The sequence below is a fragment of the Protopterus annectens genome, chromosome 11.part0, assembly GCF_019279795.1.
Source record: "Protopterus annectens isolate FY-2018-M chromosome 11.part0, PAN1.0, whole genome shotgun sequence".
Lineage (NCBI taxonomy): Eukaryota > Metazoa > Chordata > Ceratodontiformes > Protopteridae > Protopterus > Protopterus annectens.
The window spans coordinates 1,182,104,224-1,182,123,711 of record NC_056745.1 but is presented as its reverse complement, the minus strand read 5'-3'; the positions used below and the strand labels follow the sequence as shown (position 1 = coordinate 1,182,123,711).

The 19,488-nt window shown below is 42.6% G+C and overlaps 1 protein-coding gene across 1 annotated transcript in view; it reads right to left on the bottom strand.

Annotated features, from left to right (window-relative positions):
* NAMPT (nicotinamide phosphoribosyltransferase) overlaps positions 1 to 19,488 on the bottom strand; it is a gene marked incomplete in the record, with an annotated part of 586,193 nt that overhangs the window by 316,571 nt on the left and 250,134 nt on the right. The window contains 1 exon segment of the mRNA XM_044088535.1: positions 6,342 to 6,500. Coding sequence (XP_043944470.1) covers positions 6,342 to 6,500 — 159 coding nt within the window.

The following is a 19,488-nucleotide window of genomic DNA, read 5'->3' as shown; positions in this document are numbered from 1 at the left end:
CAGTTGTGGTGAGAAGTGAGAACTGAAGTTGTATTCCCCAGTTGTGGTGAGAAGTGAGAACTGAAGTTGTATTCCCCAGTTGTGGTGAGAAGTGAGAACTGAAGTTGTATTCCCCAGTTGTGGTGAGAAGTGAGAACTGAAGTTGTATTCCCCAGTTGTGGTGAGAAGTGAGAACTGAAGTTGTATTCCCCAGTTGTGGTGAGAAGTGAGAACTGAAGTATTCCCCCAGTTGTAGTGAGAAGTGAGAACTGAAGTTGTATTCCCCCAGTTGTGGTGAGAAGTGAGAACTGAAGTTGTATTCCCCAGCTGTGGTGAGAAGTGAGAACTGAAGTTGTATTCCCCAGCTGTGGTGAGGAGTGAGAACTGAAGTTGTATTCCCCAGCTGTGGTGAGGAGTGAGAACTGAAGTTGTATTCCCCAGTTGTGGTGAAAGTGGTGAGAAGTGATAACTGAAGTTGTATTCCCCAGTTGTGGTGAGGAGTGAGAACTGAAGTTGTATTCCCCAGTTGTGGTGAGGAGTGAGAACTGAAGTTGTATTCCCCAGTTGTGGTGAGAAGTGAGAACTGAAGTTGTATTCCCCAGTTGTGGTGAGAAGTGAGAACTGAAGTTGTATTCCCCAGTTGTGGTGAGAAGTGAGAACTGAAGTTGTATTCCCCAGTTGTGGTGAGAAGTGAGAACTGAAGTTGTATTCCCCAGTTGTGGTGAGAAGTGAGAACTGAAGTTGTATTCCCCAGTTGTGGTGAGAAGTGAGAACTGAAGTTGTATTCCCCAGTTGTGGTGAGAAGTGAGAACTGAAGTTGTATTCCCCAGTTGTGGTGAGAAGTGAGAACTGAAGTTGTATTCCCCAGTTGTGGTGAGAAGTGAGAATTGAAGTTGTATTCCCCAGTTGTGGTGAGAAGTGAGAACTGAAGTTGTATTCCCCAGTTGTGGTGAGAAGTGAGAACTGAAGTTGTATTCCCCAGTTGTGGTGAGAAGTGAGAACTGAAGTTGTATTCCCCAGTTGTGGTGAGAAGTGAGAACTGAAGTTGTATTCCCCAGTTGTGGTGAGAAGTGAGAACTGAAGTTGTATTCCCCAGCTGTGGTGAGAAGTGAGAACTGAAGTTGTATTCCCCAGTTGTGGTGAGAAGTGAGAACTGAAGTTGTATTCCCCAGTTGTGGTGAAAGTGGTGAGAAGTGATAACTGAAGTTGTATTCCCCAGTTGTGGTGAGAAGTGATAACTGAAGTTGTATTCCCCAGTTGTGGTGAGAAGTGAGAACTGAAGTTGTATTCCCCAGTTGTGGTGAGAAGTGAGAACTGAAGTTGTATTCCCCAGTTGTGGTGAGAAGTGAGAAGTGAGAACTGAAGTTGTATTCCCCAGTTGTGGTGAGAAGTGAGAACTGAAGTTGTATTCCCCAGCTGTGGTGAGAAGTGAGAACTGAAGTTGTATTCCCCAGTTGTGGTGAGAAATGAGAACTGAAGTATTCCCCCAGTTGTGGTGAGAAGTGAGAAGTGAAGTTGTATTCCCCAGTTGTGGTGAGAAGTGAGAACTGAAGTTGTATGAGAAGTGAGAACTGAAGTTGTATTCCCCAGTTGTGGTGAGAAGTGAGAACTGAAGTTGTATTCCCCAGTTGTGGTGAGAAGTGAGAACTGAAGTTGTATTCCCCAGTTGTGGTGAGAAGTGAGAACTGAAGTTGTATTCCCCAGTTGTGGTGAGAAGTGAGAACTGAAGTTGTATTCCCCAGTTGTGGTGAGAAGTGAGAACTGAAGTTGTATTCCCCAGTTGTGGTGAGAAGTGAGAACTGAAGTTGTATTCCCCAGTTGTGGTGAGAAGTGAGAACTGAAGTTGTATTCCCCAGTTGTGGTGAGAAGTGAGAACTGAAGTTGTATTCCCCAGTTGTGGTGAGAAGTGAGAAGTGAGAACTGAGAACTGAAGTTGTATTCCCCAGTTGTGGTGAGAAGTGAGAACTGAAATTGTATTCCCCAGTTGTGGTGAGAAGTGAGAACTGAAGTTGTAATCCCCAGTTGTGGTGAGAAGTGAGAACTGAAGTTGTATTCCCCCAGTTGTGGTGAGAAGTGAGAACTGAAGTTGTATTCTTCCAGTTGTGGTGAGAAGTGAGAACTGAAGTTGTATTCCCCAGTTGTGGTGAGAAATGAGAACTGAAGTATTCCTCCAGTTGTAGTGAGAAGTGAGAACTGAAGTTGTATTCCCCCAGTTGTGGTGAGAAGTGAGAACTGAAGTTGTATTCCCCAGTTGTGGTGAGAAGTGAGAACTGAAGTTGTATTCCCCAGTTGTGGTGAGAAGTGAGAACTGAAGTTGTATTCCCAGTTGTGGTGAGAAGTGAGAACTGAAGTTGTATTCCCCAGCTGTGGTGAGAAGTGAGAACTGAAGTTGTATTCCCCAGTTGTGGTGAGAAGTGAGAACTGAAGTTGTATTCCCCAGTTGTGGTGAGAAGTGAGAACTGAAGTTGTATGAGAAGTGAGAACTGAAGTTGTATTCCCCAGTTGTGGTGAGAAGTGAGAACTGAAGTTGTATTCCCCAGTTGTGGTGAGAAGTGAGAACTGAAGTTGTATTCCCCAGTTGTGGTGAGAAGTGAGAACTGAAGTTGTATTCCCCAGTTGTGGTGAGAAGTGAGAACTGAAGTTGTATTCCCCAGTTGTGGTGAGAAGTGAGAACTGAAGTTGTATTCCCCAGTTGTGGTGAGAAGTGAGAACTGAAGTTGTATTCCCCAGTTGTGGTGAGAAGTGAGAACTGAAGTTGTATTCCTCAGTTGTGGTGAGAAGTGAGAACTGAAGCTGTATTCCCCAGTTGTGGTGAGAAGTGAGAACTGAAGCTGTATTCCCCAGTTGTGGTGGGAAGTGAGAACTGAAGCTGTATTCCCCAGCTGTGGTGGGAAGTGAGAACTGAAGTTGTATTCCCCCATTATTATGTTTGTTGTTTGTCCAGGTTTTTTGTGCTAAGGTGTGAAGTGCGAACTGAATTTGTATTCCCTCATTATTGCCTTTGTTTGTCCAGGTGTTTTGTGCTAAGAGGTTGAGAGCCATCTAATAGTCGTTAAGTTTCAGTCTTCCTATTTTTCAAACTGCTGATTTAGCATAGCGATATGCTGCACTGACTGTAGTGCATATGGTTCTGGGTTCAAGACATGCATGGTGGTAACACAGCATTTTATTCTAAGCACAAAATAGCTCAATGCGTGTAGTGCCACAATAAAGGCAATTTGAAATTAGCGCTTTCTTCCACTTTATTTTAACACGTGAACTTCTTCAGAAAAAGACCTCAGTTTGCGGTTTAGTCCATGTTTTTAGCATTTTATTCTAGCAACTTTCCAAAATTATACAAACAATGTTTAAAATGTGTTCCTGGTTTTTGGGCTTTTGTCCCCCTCCCCCAATAAATGTTGGCTTTTTCCAGATTTCTTGTGCTGCAAAGTTCAGAGATACAGCGGAGTGTCAAGTACATTTTACAAGGAGCTGAGAGCTGCAGAGGAACTAAAGTTTAGTGCTTCTTATGCTGAGTCTGCTTATATTGTTAATAGCACAACAGGTAGTGTACTTGCTTTTGATGCAGAAGGCTGTGGGTTATTCTCTCCCAGTAGGTAGTTGCATTGCTGATACTGTACTGTGTTGTAAAGGGGGATGGATGCTGTAGTCCTTTTTGGCGAAGATATCTAGTAGTAACTATGAACCTGTTATCAGTTTGCCATCCATTTCCTATTGCAATATTACTAGCGTATCACTTTTTTAATGCAACATAGGCAATTTATTCCTCAAGGGCAACAGGCACTTTATTTGTAGATGAAACAATGAAATATAAAGTTGTTTGCTAGCAACAACCTCTTCATTAGTTACAGATTTCTTTAATGTGGAATTGTGCAGATGGCTTTTACTAGTTCAGAGACTGTGCAAATTTACTGATACTGGTGGACTGTAGAAGTTTGAGTAGACTTTTATGATGGAAATGTTCTGAATTGGGCTGTTTTGTCATTATTGGTGCATGCATTTTGTTTCATTGTTACTGGAAAAATGTTCAAAAGAATACATTTAAAATGCTCTCTAACAACTATACTGTATTGTACAAGGAATATAATTTAATACAATCAGGAAGGTGTATCAAAGAGCATGTGTATGTTCCATGTGCAAGGGGCCTATGATTTGAAAACAGCACAAAGTTAATCTTTATCGGCCACTGGCAAAATGTATTTTCTTTGAATGTGGGTTTTAATGCTGTTTCAATGAATGTGAGTTTCAAGGGCAGAGAAGTTTTAATGCTAAGTCTAGTTTCATTGTGAGACTGCATTGCTTTGTTTAGCAGATATTTATTGGTGTTAGTGCTGTAAAATGCAAAATAAAACTTTTCTGGCAAATCATTTAGGAATGAAGTCACTAAATAATGACAGACATTAAGTTTCAGATGTCATAACCTTCAGAAAAATGCATGCTAAAGCAAGACCTGTTATTCTATCAACTGTCTTAAGTTTATACAAGATCAATCTTTAGTGCTGTTTGTATGTTCCTCCAATATATTTGGCCTTGTCCAGATTTCCTGCATTAAGAGGTTGAGAGGTACGTGCAAATAAATCGCTTTATAGAATTAGGAATATCCAAACCTCTCAACTGTTCACAATTTTGGCTCAAAATGTTGCTCCCTCCTAACAATCCCTCCGCAAAATAGCAATTTTGGAAGAAAACGTGGAGACTTTACAATTATAAATAACTAATGATCAGAGTTATACATTACTTTTATTTCACAAATGCATGTAGATTCTCTAATTTTGTCAGCTGCTCAAGTTAACAGTGCTCATATTAAAATGGTGTCCCTTCTTTGACAGGTTCCCAGCTGTATTGTCTGGCAATTTTATATTTTTGCATCACATTTTTGGTCCGTTTTTCATAAATTGCAGTTTTCTGGCAAATTAGTGGCAAATCATTAAAGACTGAAGTTAGAAAATAATGGCAGACATTTGAGTTTCAGATTGTCGCCTCACAGTAAGACACTGTCCGGTTTGATTCTCAGCTAGAGCGTCTTCTGCGTGGAGACATGCGTGAATGGGCGTACCTTAGTTGAAGGTTGTGCATCAGGGCTGGTAACTCGGCACATAAAAATCAACTACCAATCAGTAGCGGACGGGAGTTCCACTGTGGCGACCCCTAACCGGGAAAAGCCGAAAGACACATTTCACACCTTTCAGAAAATTCGTACTAATGCAAGACTTACTACTATTCTATTATCTTTCTAAATTTATAAGGGCAATATTTAAAAAAAAGTCATTATTTTTGGGCCTTTGCCTCAGTTTTATTTATGGGTTTGTTGTTCTAAGAGGTTGAGAGGTATGTGTGTGTGTGTGGTAGGTAGCATACCTCTCAACTGTCCGAATTTTGCAGAATGTCCAGATTTTTGCCCCATATTTTTTGTCTGTTCCTCATAAATTTTGTGATTTTCTAGAAAATCATTGAAGGCTGAAGTTGCTAAATAATGACACATTTGAGTTTCAGACTTCGTGTCCTTCAGAAAAATTCATACTAGCACAAATCCTGTTATTCTAGCAACTTTCTCATACTAGCACAAATCTTGTTATTCTAGCAATTTCTAAGTTCACAAGAACATTATTTAATATCTGTCCCTGTTTATTTTAGGCTTTGTCCATATTTCTTGCAGTAAGAGGTAGGTGGGGTGTGCGTGTGAATGAAACACCCTAGTTAGGGGTAGCAGGTGGTTAGTAATTTACTCAAGCTCAAAACCTGTACATTAGTTACAGAAAACAAAAGCATGAATCCTCTACCCCAACTACCATGCTGTATTTTTCAAAGAACTGACTTTCAGGTTCATTTTCAATTCAAGGAACCAAATTTGAGTGAATCTATCTTATATTACTGAAGAGGCATTACAGCGAATGCCTCTTCATTGAGGCTAAAAGAGCGAACCGTGAATTATGAGAATGGCCGTAGCTTGGCTGGGGAGGGGGGATAGCAGTTTGAGAGCTGTGAGTACAAATTTGAAAATCCTAGCTACACCCCTGTGGCAATCCAAAGTAAAATTCAACATATACCTTTCAAAGTAGCCATTCTGACAAAGTACTTTGATAAAGGCATTTCAATTAGGATGACAATCCCAAGTAAAGCAAATGCATACATTCCAAACAAGCCTTTCTAATTAAATGTTTTGATCAAACATTTCATTCACTATTAACAATAAAACACACAATACATACATATTTTAAACGTTACTTGGATAACTTATTTCTGTATTACATCTGTGTGATTAGTAGCAAACAGATTTTGCATTATTCTAACTCTGAATCAATCACTATAAAATGAAAGAGGATACAATCTTGAGGGACACCAGTTAGGAACAGAAGTATTACCTCTTGAGATGAAACTCCTCTGTAGCCAAAATCATGTAGTTTGTAATCTAATCCTTCCAAATTGCCAGATGTCTCTTTCAAATATTTTGCTAAAATTTTCTTCTGCTCTCTGGAGTTTGTAGCTACTGTAATTGGATACCACGACTGCACAAGAATAGTCTGAAAGTCAAAATCAAGGGAAAATTATTTCAAAGCTATGGGACACAATTTAATTTAATTTGGACAATTTTGTTGTCCAAAACAGTTCACTCTAAATGATGTACAGTTTCAAAATAAAAACATATAAGACTAGTAAAAAAATAACTAAAATACAGAATTAAGTTTTAATTATGGTTTATAAGGGCATATGGCCTACTTTCATAATTTTGTATTGAGATTTTATGTGCAATTAAGCAGCTAAATCATCAATAGACCTAGTCTTTTATGTCACCAAGATACTGTGACACTCATTTTCACATTCAATGAGAGTCAATAACCCAGGTTTTCTAATGGACAGGTCAACTGGGTGACTTTACTATAAATAACAAAAGTCACTTAGCCACATTTAGAAAAATATTCCTCACTAGCAAAAGGACTATGCATCTGATACAGTAAATGCAGCATACAAATAATCAACATTAACCAAATGAGACACAGTAATATATGCCAACCTGTATCCACTAGATCATCTGACTACCAAGCCCCCCCCCATGATGTAGTTTACCTGTTAAATATGGAGTCTTGTAGAAATCTGTTAGATGATCGGCAAAGAAAGACCTGTGCTGGCTACAACTTAAATGTATCAGCAGTCTGCAAGATGCTGCTGCACTGAGTACCACACAGAAGTGGCTGAGGTTGCCCACATTTCAACTCTACACTTTACCTATCAAGCTAGTGCTCACTATAGATACAATGCACTTCAACACCAACAAAAACAAAAAGAAAAAAAAAAACACTAAGCAGATACAAGACATTTTAAGGATTATACTAACTGAAAATGTGCAACAATGAAAACCAAGAGTAAATCAATTGTGAAAACAAAGTTAAGTACATTAAAACACAATCAGCTGATAACTGTATGGAGAAGGGGGGAAAGTGTTTATCAAAGCCAGCTACCAGGGTGGCCTATCTGGGCATAGCCTTTTTACAGTTAAGACCCATAGAGACAGCCTCCAACAACAAGAACAATACATCAGACAACAGTAAAAACACAACACATAAATGAGCAGTAAACATTAAGCACTTAAAGTGTCAGTGAGGTATGCAGTGAAATTAATCAGTGTAGTGGACAATTCCTCAAGATGGGGGCAGTATGCCATACAGCATACAATATAGTAATACAAAGTGACTTAGTCTGCCCAATTATTTAATGGACCACCTGCAAGTCCAACATACCTAGTTGTTAAACAACACCCAGTCCTTGTAAGGATGGCCTTATGCCTAGCTTACATTTTCTTCATTGTACAAGTGCTGTGGATCCTGCCACCTGTTCAGGAAGATTGTTTCTGTTATCCACCACACCTTCCATGAAACAATATTTTCTTGTACCTTCATAGAGGAGATTTTGTGGTGTCATACATAGCTTTTTTTGAAAGATGATACCCATGTAAACTCAATGAATTCAATTTAAGTGAACTGTAATGAAGATCATGTACAATTCTAATGTCTTCTTCTGGATTCCCTTTGTAACGTGCATGCCATTACGAATGAGAGAGAGAGAGAGAGAGAGAGAAGAGAGAGAGAGAGAGAGAGAGAGAGAGAGAGAGAAGAGAGAGAGAGAGAGAGAGAAGAGAGAGAGAGAGAGAGAGAGAGAGAGAGAGAGAGAGAGAGAGACAGAGAGACAGAGAGAGAGAGACAGAGAGAGAGAGAGACAGAGAGAGAGAGAGAGAGAGAGAGAGAGAGAGAGACAGAGAGAAGGGGGCTGGAGGGTGGGAAACCAGGACTGCAACAGTGAAAACACTCAAACTGTACTATGTTCTTCGTGTTTCACTGTTGCAGTCATCACACTTGGGTTGATTCCCAAAGCTGAATAATGGATGCAGGCAATCAACAAGAGTTGGGGCTGGCTAATATGCCCTGCAGGACTGTGGTTGCAAAGTCTGTCCTGGATTTGGAAAAGACAGGCAGAGGGTGATTGCTTGGTGAAGGTATGAACTCGATGTTGCAGCTTCCAGGATGTCACTGGTAGGGACCCCTCTGAGAAAGGCTGTAGAGTTTGAAGTTGCCCTAGTGGAATGTGTTCTGACCCCCTGTGGGGGTGGTTTCCATGGTGTTTGTAACAGAAATGGATACAGTGTGCTATCCATTTGGAGATGGTTTGTTTTGATATGGCCTTACCCTCTGCCCCAGGTGCAAAGCTGACTAGTAACTGGTCAGATTTCCTAAAGGGCTTAGTCCTATCCAGGTAGGATCTGAGCTGTCTGTGCACATCTAAAGAGTGCAGGATCCTTTCCCCTTTATTTTGAGGTTTAGGGAAAAAGCTGGGCAAATGAATAGATTGGTTGAGAGCCACACTGGACACCACTTTAGGCATGAAAGTTGGGTTATTCCTGAGGGAGACCCTGTCAGCATGGAAAATGATGAAGGGTTCCACAGCCATAAATGCTTGTAGCTCAGACACTCTTCTATCTGAAGTGATGGCCAAAAGCAAGGCTGGTTTCCAAGAGAGGAATTTTAACTCTGCTGAAGCTGCAGGTTCAAGGGGGGGGGGGTAGCGTGAGCTTTTCCAACAAAAAGTTAAAGGTCCCATTCAGGTGTATGGGCTCTTCTTGGTGGCCTTAAATTGTTAGCTCCTCTTAGGAACTGCTTGATGAGAGGGTGTTAGAAGAGAGGTGGCTCAGTGCTGCTGTAATGTGCAGAGATGGCAGTGGCATGGATTTTAATGGAAGAGAAGGATAGGCCCCTGTGGAGTAGGTCTGCTAGCTAATCCAGGATGAGAGGTAAGGATGGCTGTGCTGGGTCAGCTCCTTTAGTCTGGATCCAGGAACAATGCATTTTCCACTTGTCAGCATAGGATTTTCTAGTACTGGGTCATCTGGCTTCATGTATAACATCCAGGACCTGCTTGCTTAGGCTGGCCACTGGGGAGTAGTCAAGGAAAAAGCCAGGCTGCCAGGTTCAGGGTGTGCAACTGTGGATGCAAGAACTCTCCCGCCTGCTGAGTCAGGACAGTTGGAATCTGAGAGAGGTGCCATGGAGGCAATGGAGACAGATTGTGCAGTAGTGGGCACCAGTGTTGGTGTGGCCAGTCTGGGGAAATTAGGATGGCCCTTGGTCTCTCCTCCCTTATTTTGAGTAGTACTCTTGCAAGAAGAGGAAGGGGGGGGGATGCATAGATTGATAGGTTTTCCCAGTGGAAGGACAGGACATCCACTTTCCAGGCTTTGCTGTGAGGTTCCCTGGTGCAGAATTTTCCAAGCTGGTGGTTGTAGGAGGAGGCAAATAGGTCCACCTTCAGGGTACCCCATTTCTTGGTCACAAGGCTGGAGGTATTGTGGTTTAATTGCCACTCGTGTGGGTCTAGGAGATTTCTTCTTAAGTTGTCTGCCAGAGAGTTTTGGCTGCCTGGCAGGAATTGTGCTTGCAGATGAATATGCATGGCTGAGGCAGTGTTCCACAGGGTCATGGCTAGCCTGCAGAGTGGGTTCCCCCCTGCTTGTTGATGTACCACATCACTGTGGTGTTGTCGGTTTTGATTAATAGAGGGCCCTGAAAGCTGTCAGAGCATGCTGAACAGTTAACATCTCTTTCTGGTTGATGTGCAGATGAATTTGATTTGGTCTCCAGTGGTCCTGAATGCACCTGCCATCCAGATGTGCACTCCAGGCATAGTCTGATGCATCTGTGGTTAGGGTCTGGGTGGCGTGGGGTTGTGTAAAGGGAAGTCCTTTGTTGTGGTTGCATGCTGCTGCCACCAAAGGAACTCTTTCCTTAGACAAGGTATGATAGTTTCCAGGTCCTGAGAATGCTGGCACCAAAGACTTTTTAAGTACCACTGAAGTTTCCTCATATGCAGTCTGGTATATGGAATTAGTAGAATGCAGGAGGCCATGAACCCTAGAGCTTGCAGTAGAATGCAGGAGGCCATGGACCCTAGAGCTTGCCGGATTTTCCTTGCGGATAACTGGGTTCTGTTGGCCATTTGAGAGAAGTAGTCTGTCAGACAAGCTTGTTTTTCTGGAGTAAGGAATGCCATCTGGGATGATGTGTCCAAGCTTGCTCCCAGGAATATAATTTTTTGACTGGGGACTAGTTCTTTTTGTTGATAGTGTACCCCAGTGAGGTTAGAAGGTCCTTTACAAATGTCAGGTGCTGCAACAGCTTTTCCTGACTGTCTGCCAGAATCAGGCAGTTGTCCAAGTAGGGGTAAATTTGAATATGTATTTGTCTGCAAAAGGCAATGTCTAGAGCCAGGCATTTTGTGAAAACTCTGGGAGCAGTGGATAAGCCAAAGGGAAGTGCAGAGAACTGATAATGCATAGATCCTGCCCTGAAACGTAGATATTTCCTGCAGGAGTCCCTGACTGGAATATGTAGATATGCCTCCTTTAGGTCTAGGGTGGCTAACCAGGCATCTTTGGACAGCATAGAGAGAAGCTGCTGTAGGGTGAGCATTTTGAATTTTGGTACCACCAGGAAGGTGTTTAGAATGGATAGATCTAAGATTGGGCGCCAGGTGCCCTCTTTTCTGGGTAACAGGAAAAGTCTGGAATAAAAAACTTGGCCTTTCTGTTCTGCAGGAACAGGATGAATTGCCCTTATGGACAACAGGGACTCAACTTGGTTTTGTGCCTCTCCCACTGGTTTTGAGGAAGATCTGGGAACCCTTTTGGGGTTTGCAGCATGTGAAAATAAAATTTGTACCCCTGGGACACTATGTTGAGGATCCATCGATCACTGGTGATGGAGGCCCAGTTTTTTGCATGGTAGGCAAGTTTCCTCCTAGGGGCACAGGCAGTTGGGCAGAGGTGAGAGGAGGAGTTGAGAAGTCATTGTGAATTCTTTCCATAAGGGGGTGGCTTAGCACTCCCTGTTTTAGAAGTGGAGGTACTCCATTGCTTGGATCTCTGCATACCCTGAGACTGTTGTCTGGGGGGGGAGGTCTGCTTCCCCTAGGTCTAGTCTGAGGTGGCCTTGAGGGGGCTGGAAAGGACCAATGTTTTGAGGGGCAATGCCTACTGAATCTTGGAGGCTGTACTTGCAAAAAGTCTTTGACTGTCTGCATAGACTTAGCTTTTTATTCCATATTTTTTTAAAACCTCTTCTGCTTTGGTGCCAAACAGATTATCGGACGCACCTCTGAATAAAGACAATTTTGATTTGACATGGTCTGGCAAGGTCTGTTCCTTAAGCCAGGCATGCCTTCTAAGTACAGAACCTGTGACTGCTCCCCTGCAAGATGCTTCTAGGACGTCAAACCCACATTGCAGGGTATGCTTGCTGACTTGGCTTGCAGAATGCATAAACTCCTGTAATTCTTTATTTTCTGCACAGTCAGGGAAGGTAGATAATTTTTGTTTAATAAGTTCCATAGTATGTTGCTGGTATTTCAGCATGTGGAACTGACAGTTTAATGCTCTTAATTGCAAGAGTTGCAGAGGTGTATACTTTTTTACTCCATCTGTCTAATGCTCAGGAATCCCTGTCCGAGGGGGTGGGAGTCTTAGCTGTAGTTGCTTTTATTCCTTTAGGTCCTTGGGAGATGACCTCTGGGCCAGCAGTAGGATTCTTGAAAAGAAATTTGTGCGAGTCAGGGACTCTGTAGTACCTGTCAAGTTTCCTGGGAGCAGGAGGTACAGTATCAGAAGTTAGACTGGATTCCATAAAGAGATCATCCACAACATCCAGAACAGGAGGGATAGCTAAGGGTATGTGCTGTGGTAAATCTAAAAATTTCCCGAGTCACTTTTTGGACTGAGGATAATCCTGGCATTCCCAATGGAAATGCTCTCTCAAGGTACGTAGGGTTTCACCAAAAGAAAAATCCTCTGGAGGAGAGGCAGAGGGAATGGATTCCTCTGCATCTGAATCCTCATAAGCAGATAAGGGCATGTCTTCATAATCAGAAACCTCAGAGTCAGACTCTTGGTCAAATAAAGCTGCTGGGGATAAGTCTCTTTTCTTTTTAGCAGGGGAAGGCTGGCTTCCCCTAATCAGCATGATAAGGTCTTCCGCCATTTTAAGTATCTGTGATTGTGGCAAGGAAGCAGGCACTTGAGTCTGGGTCATCGGTTTTCTAGGTATAGCTCGTACTCTGGGCCTTAGAAACTTGGTAGTTTTAGAAAGAACTGAAGACATGAAAGAAGTTGGTTTGTGTCGAATATTGGTAGTGTGAAGAACTTCCTCAGAAGCCGGTGCCTGCACAGTGGCTCTGGACCCATCCAAGGTAGAAACATCCACAGGTTCCGTAGTCAAAAAAGAGTCTTGCAGCACACCGGACTCTGAACGGGTCTCGGTAGTGGCCTGCGAATCCATCTAAGTGGGCATCAGGGGCTGCAAATGTGCCTCACTGAGTACCGGTGAACTGGTGACTTGCTTAATAGAAGTGTCGTTGGCCGTTTTGGACCTGTGCAGTCTGTCTTTTTTCCTTACATTTTTTCTGAAGATCGGTAGTCAGATGGCTTACCAAAGCTATTTCAGAATACAGAGATCGAGAGCGAAAGTTCTTAGCTACAATAAGGGCCTGACGACAAATAGTTTGGGCATTGAACAAAGCATAAAACTGGCAGCAAGGGATGTTGTGGTGATGCAGTAAGAATGGAAATCTAGGTGTGGTATTTGCTTTCCACAGGCGAGACAATTGTTAACTTTTTCTGACATTGGTTAGAGCAAGAAAAAAGGATCCCCAACTGGGTACTTAGCTTTAAACGAAAACTCAGGTAGCGGCCGACCGGCACTCGTGCAAACTGCTTCTGCTTCGGGCTCCTCGGCAAGAAAGACTGATGTAACGGCGTCGGCTGCCTGTTTTTATTCCACTGATGACCTGACGTCAGTCCTGGAGCGACAGCAACCGACGCAGAAATACCAAGCCTCTGGTATTCAGGACGACTGAGGGCTACCCCTAGCAGGATAACCCAAGTGTGATGACTGCAACAGTGAAACACGAATAACATCTGTATGCTTTACTTTGGTTATGTCTAGTACTCCGTTTATTCGTAAATCAAGGTATAAGATAGTGTTATGGTAACAAGTTTAATATTTGCTTCATGCACTACTTATTCTGCAGTCTTTTCAAATTACATTATTTCCGCTACATCCTGTACTTGTTTACAGGAAACTTCCTACAAGCAGGGGTGTTCACAGCCTTGTTAATGCTTGCCATACAATATGGATTACTTATTACAGCATTTGTACCTTTATATATGCCTGATTTTTTAAAAACATCAATATAAATTTTCTGATTAATATAGAAATCCAGTAAAGTATATTTTCACATGCATGCATAGGCACCACATGCACTTACGCACACAACACACACAATCTGAGTATAGTCAGTTAACTTACAATGCTCTTTAGAATGTGGTAGGAAAACAAAACTTCCAGAAAAATCAGCCATGAAGACCAAGAAAGGATATGCATGGAAGACAGTCTGTCAGGAAGTGAGCAAAATTAATGATCACCGAATAAAATGAAGATTGTCAGAAAGCAGTTAACTTCTGGGAATATTTTAAAATTGATATAGTAGTGGAAACAGCAAAAAGAATCTAAGAGAAATTCTTGTGGCAAATGACAAGACTGCAAGAATAAAAATATACAGTCTGCTTTCCATTGAGTAAAAAAGGCTGCAAAGCTAGTGCGTATTATAAGTGCCTTAGAAAGTAAAGCATAGCCTTCAAGTATAACTTCAAGCCAGAAAAATGCTACAAATGCAGACAAAACTGGGCACATGGCAACAGCTTGCAGACATAAGGAAAATGAACCTTTTAAGAAAGCATGTGTTGAACACGAAGCATATTACTGCTCGAGTTATGTTCATGCTGACAAAGACAGTAAAAGATTTCACTGCAAACATTTTTTTCATGATATACTAGCACTGACCATTCCTGGTATAAGTAACATTAGAAAAGAAGCCTTTGAAGTTTAAGAGTGATACTGGAGTAGTGCCACTATCATGAGTGATCCAAGTCACAAAAGTCAATAGTACAGTTCTGCACTCAGCTGATACTGTACTGAAAAATGATACAGGAGGACCCGTACAAATATTACCAGCAGTTGATATGAAAGTTTCTTGAAAGGTAAAATTAACGGTACTATTCCAAGTCTGCTGGGGAGAAGCGAGATTAACAACATTCAGTCATACTATGGGTAAATAAAGCATACAGTTTGGAAGTAAAATTGTGTAAAAAAGTGATTACATATGAAGCTTTGTTTAAAGGAGAAATATTGGGTATGATAAATATTAAAGCTATTAAAAATGAAAACACCAACACATCTCTACAGAGACCGATACAGACTTTATCAGAATAATAATACATTAGACACAAAACCCTTGTATAACTCAAAAACAAAAGATTAAATATTAGGTGGCCTTTGTTAAAAATAACACATTCACAAACTTATCATTAAAAATGAAAATTGTATTGAAGTAATAAAAGATGTTTCTATCAACATTGTTTTAAATATAAAGGTAAAAAAGTTAGGATGGCATGGTCTTAGTGATACTTTAATTTTTTTATTAGCTTCATTTCTACTGTCTGGAGTTATTATAGGTTCATAGGTAGGTACTGGGTTATCTGCCCGAAGGCATTTATAAGCCTAGCTAGAATGTGTTGGCTTTCACCGCCCCCTTAGATTAGTTCCCTGTGCCTCTGTCCAGCAGAGCCACTGAGGTGATCCCTGAAGTAAACTTTCCGTTTCCCATCCACTCAAGATTTATTTTGAAGAGTGTTAGCGAGGAGCTCTGCCTAATGTAGATTGGGATCTTGTTTCAAAGCATGGGAAGTCTCTGGGACAGGAATCTATCCCTCCAGCACGTCCTATTTATTGTTGTGGTGAGGTCTAGATCCCTAGAGCATGTGACTCGTGGGGATAAGGTTTTCTTTAGGTGGAGCATGTCCATCAATTCTGGGTTGGACATGGCCTTGTACGTCAGGCAGAGATCACCTCTGAGGAGGCGGTATGCAACCGAGTACAGCTGTAACTTCTTCAGTCGAGTTGCATAGGGCATCTGTTTGAGGCCAGTGATCCTCTTGGTGAGGTACTTCCTGTGGTCTTTCCAGCTGTTGCAGGTGTCTTGTAAGGTACATCACAAATGGGGCGTTGTACTCTATGATGGGTCTGATGAGTGATGAGTAGAGGGGCACAATGACCTCTTTTGATCTGGAAGCGAACCGTTCTGTGATTAGGTGGGCCATGTAGAAGGATTTGCTAACCACTTTGGCAATGTGATTATCAAAGGTGAGATTACTATCTACTTGAGTCCCCAGATCCCTTATTATGTCTTCCGTATTTAGGGGACTACCACCTATGTGGTAAGTTTGTGGGTACTTTGTTTTTTCCAAAGGGGATGACTATGCACTTTTTGGCATTTAGCTTGAGGCCATAATTTTGACACCAGGTATCCGTCTCAATGAGACCCTTTTGGAGGATGTCTGTGTCAGCCAGAGAGAGTCAATTATAGCCCCTAATTTGCAGTTGTCTGTGAACTTGGTCAGCCATAGTCCTCCTGTGCTTGCATGCACCTCCGAGAAGTATATGCCGAACAGGAGGGGTCCTAGGACTGAGCCCTGGGGAACTCCACTTGTAACCGATTTAGAGTCAGACCTAGCTCCCACAACTCTCACCATGTGGGTTCTGTCTGTGAGCCAGTTGGCAACCCATCTTGTGATGTAGGGGTTTATGCTCAGGCTGGAGAGCTAGTCTATAATACCAGAATGGGGAATGGTGTTGAAGGGCTTTGCAAGGTCTAGGTAGGCTGTGTGTACCACCTTTCCCTCATCTATAGCCTTGGTAACTGTCTCAAAGAAGTCCACCAGGTTTAGGAGGCATGATCTGCCCTTAACAAAGCCAAACTGGGTAGGGTCCAGTGTGTGGAGGTTCCCAATGTCTCTGTTAATGAGTTCCATGATGATGCGCTCCATAGCCTTGCAGACCAAGCTAGTCAGGCTTATAGGGCGATAGATCCCAGGGTCTGTTGTGGCTCCACCTTTGTGGAGTGGAATAACCGCTGCTGTGCACCACTCTACGGGTACGTAGCCTGTGGAGAGGCTGAGGTTGAACAGTGTGTTTAGGTGAGGGGTTAGTTCGTCTTTAAGCTCATGTAGCACGCAGCCTGGGACACCATCCAGTCCCATTGATGCTGTGTTTTTGGCTTTGGAGAGGGCTGTTTTAACCTGAGTGTCTGTGATTTCAGGGACTTCTTCTGGTATGCTTATGGGCCCTCTTGGGGGTGAGAGGGGGGTGACGTTTGCGCTGAACCTGTCTGCCAGGATGTTGGCGATATCAGTCGGTTCAGTGTATTTTGTGCCATTCTGAACTAACTCCAAGCAGATCTGAGCATTGCCACTTTGATTCTTGACATAGCTAAAGAAAGCCTTGTGGTTCTTTGGAGTCCTTGGCGATTTTTCTTTCAAAGCTCGCCTTGGATTATTTTATGAGGGATCATAGTTTCTTGCTGATACTGATCAGGGATGTCTTCCCTTCTTGGGATTTTACTCTTTTTCTGTACTAGTTTCCTCCTTATATTGTATAGCTTGTTTATGGCAGGAGTCCACCAGACTGGTTTCCTTTTCTTGGAGGAGTGAGTCTTGGTTTTGCTTGGGATGGCATGATCCATGCATTCTTGTAGGTGCCTGTAGAATGCATTAGTAAAGAATTTTGCAGCTTGGACAGCGTTATCCTTCAGTATGGGGGCTTTGAAACTTTCCTTCTCGGTCTTAAGTAACGTGAAGTTTGCTTTTGAAAAGTTTTTCACGGTGGTTTTCTTGTCCGGGGTGTGGGCGGAATGTGGATATCCAAAGTGATTTGTTTATGGTCAGATCTACCCAACGAGGGGATGACCTCAGGTGTGGAGCACTGGTTGCCCATGGTGGTGATGACCAGGTCCAATATGTTGTCACCTCTGGTGGGAGTGCTGACCAGTTGAACCAGGGCGTTTGAGTTTATAAATACTAGGAAATGTTGGGCAAGGGAGTTAATACTTGAGTAGTTCTCCCAGTTAATGTTTGGATAATTGAAATCACCCAATATTAGGGTGTTTGGTAGGACCTTTATGTTTCCCAGTGTTTCCAGAAACACGGAATGGGGGTCCTGGGAGACAGTGGGTGATCTGTAGCAAGCTACAATTTGAATTGCAGTTTTGCCCATTGATAGTTGCATGTGGATGATCTCTGAAGCATCGTGATGTGCCACTAACCTGGAGGTGTGAGTATCCTTGATGAATATGGATATGCCCCTGCCTTTTGTATTTCGGTATGGGTTCTGTGGCCGAAATGTATGGTATGAGTTGTAGCCTGGTAGTGCTGGGGTGCTCTATGGAGCCTTAAATCAGGTTTCTGTTACTGCACATACATCAAATTTCTCCATACTGAAGAGTGCCTTGAGTGCCTCGAGTGCGTGCATTTTGAGGTTCAGACTTCTGGCATTGAGTTGCACTACTCTCAGTTATTTGTTACTTGTGCTATGTACGGCGGTAGGTTTGTCTTTTGAGCCTTGCCTAAAAAAGGCACTATGGGGGTGGCAAGAGCCTTGGCCAGTATTCGAAAGCCTAAGGGCGACAGGTGCAAGCCGTCTCTAGCAAAGCAGCGTGGCTTGTGGAGCATGTAATCCCAGATGGACAGACACTGGATCCCCTTTGAATGACACCAGAAACTTAACCAATTGTTGAAATTGAGAATGTTTTCTTTAGACCGTGGTATCATTCTTGGTGAGGGCAGGATGCTACTCAGGGTCAGGGTCATACCAGCCTGGGCTACGTGATCAGAGAGCTCATCCATGTCTCTTTTTATGTAGTCCAGAGAGGTAAGGCTTAGGTCATTCACACCAACATGGACAATGACAGAGTCATATTTGTACTTGTTCTGTAGTGACCGGAGTGCTTGTGTTATGTGGTGGATCCTGGTGCCCGACAGGCAGCTAACAGTAACCTTCTCCTTATTCAGCCTAGTGAGTGGGACGTCAGTGTGCCTGACTATAGAGTCACCTACTACTAGTATGTTGGGTATGTTATTTTGCCTTAAGGGCTGTAATTGCATGGCACACTGGCTTTGTGAAGTATGTGTTTCATGGTTTGTGTTGGGGGGGTGGAGGTTGCTTGGATGTTTGCTTTGGAGGTCTCTGTTGGTTTTGCAGATTTTTATTTAGAGCCTCAGAGTATGTTTTCATGCATTTATGTGTATTTTTTTCCAGTGCTGCTTTAATGGGTTTATGTGAGACTGGTGGTGTGAAGCAAGTATTTCCCTTCTCCTCTTGACGGTCTGATCAGTCTTGTGTTTAGAGAGCTTAGCCTCCAGTTTGTCTGTATAAGCTTAGCCTCCAGTTTGGCTGTATTATTGCATCTCTCGCATGTATTAGTGTTTGGTGGTAGGAGGAGGGGGTTGTCTGCGTACATGAGGCAGTTGCAACATTGCCTCAAAATACCCAGATTCACCAGTTAGACTGGTGAGTACACCTGAAACTGCCCTTTGGACATGCCTGGATAGGTACAGTGAACTGTTTTACTGGATGGCTGGTAAGGTCGAATAGAGAGCCTTGTCCTTCTGTACAGTACAGGAGGGTCTAGTGCTAGGGTTTATAAGTGCTTGCTATAAGTTTTGAGTAAGTGCCAGGCTGAGAAATGAGTGGCTTAAAGTGCTTAAATTGAAAGTTTGTCTTGATTGAAGAGGAGACTTTGTTGAGCCGGGAATAGTTTTACCCTAGCTAACCGGCGCTGCCCGGCGAGCAAAACCGGGCAAATACGGTATTTATAGCAGGGAAATTAAAGAGATAGAAATTAGCCCAAAATGGCCAATAAACTATTAATTTCTGGGCTGAAACCACTCCACCAGGGACAGACAGGCTGCTCAAAGATCCCCTCTCTCACAGGTGAACAGAGAACTTCCTTCTATCCAAGTAAGGTATGGGCAAACACAGAGATTTGTAACACAGCCCTGAATTCAGTACTAACCTGAAAACTGAACTATACTAGCTTAGAAAGGCGGGAAACAAGCATATATACATATATATATATATA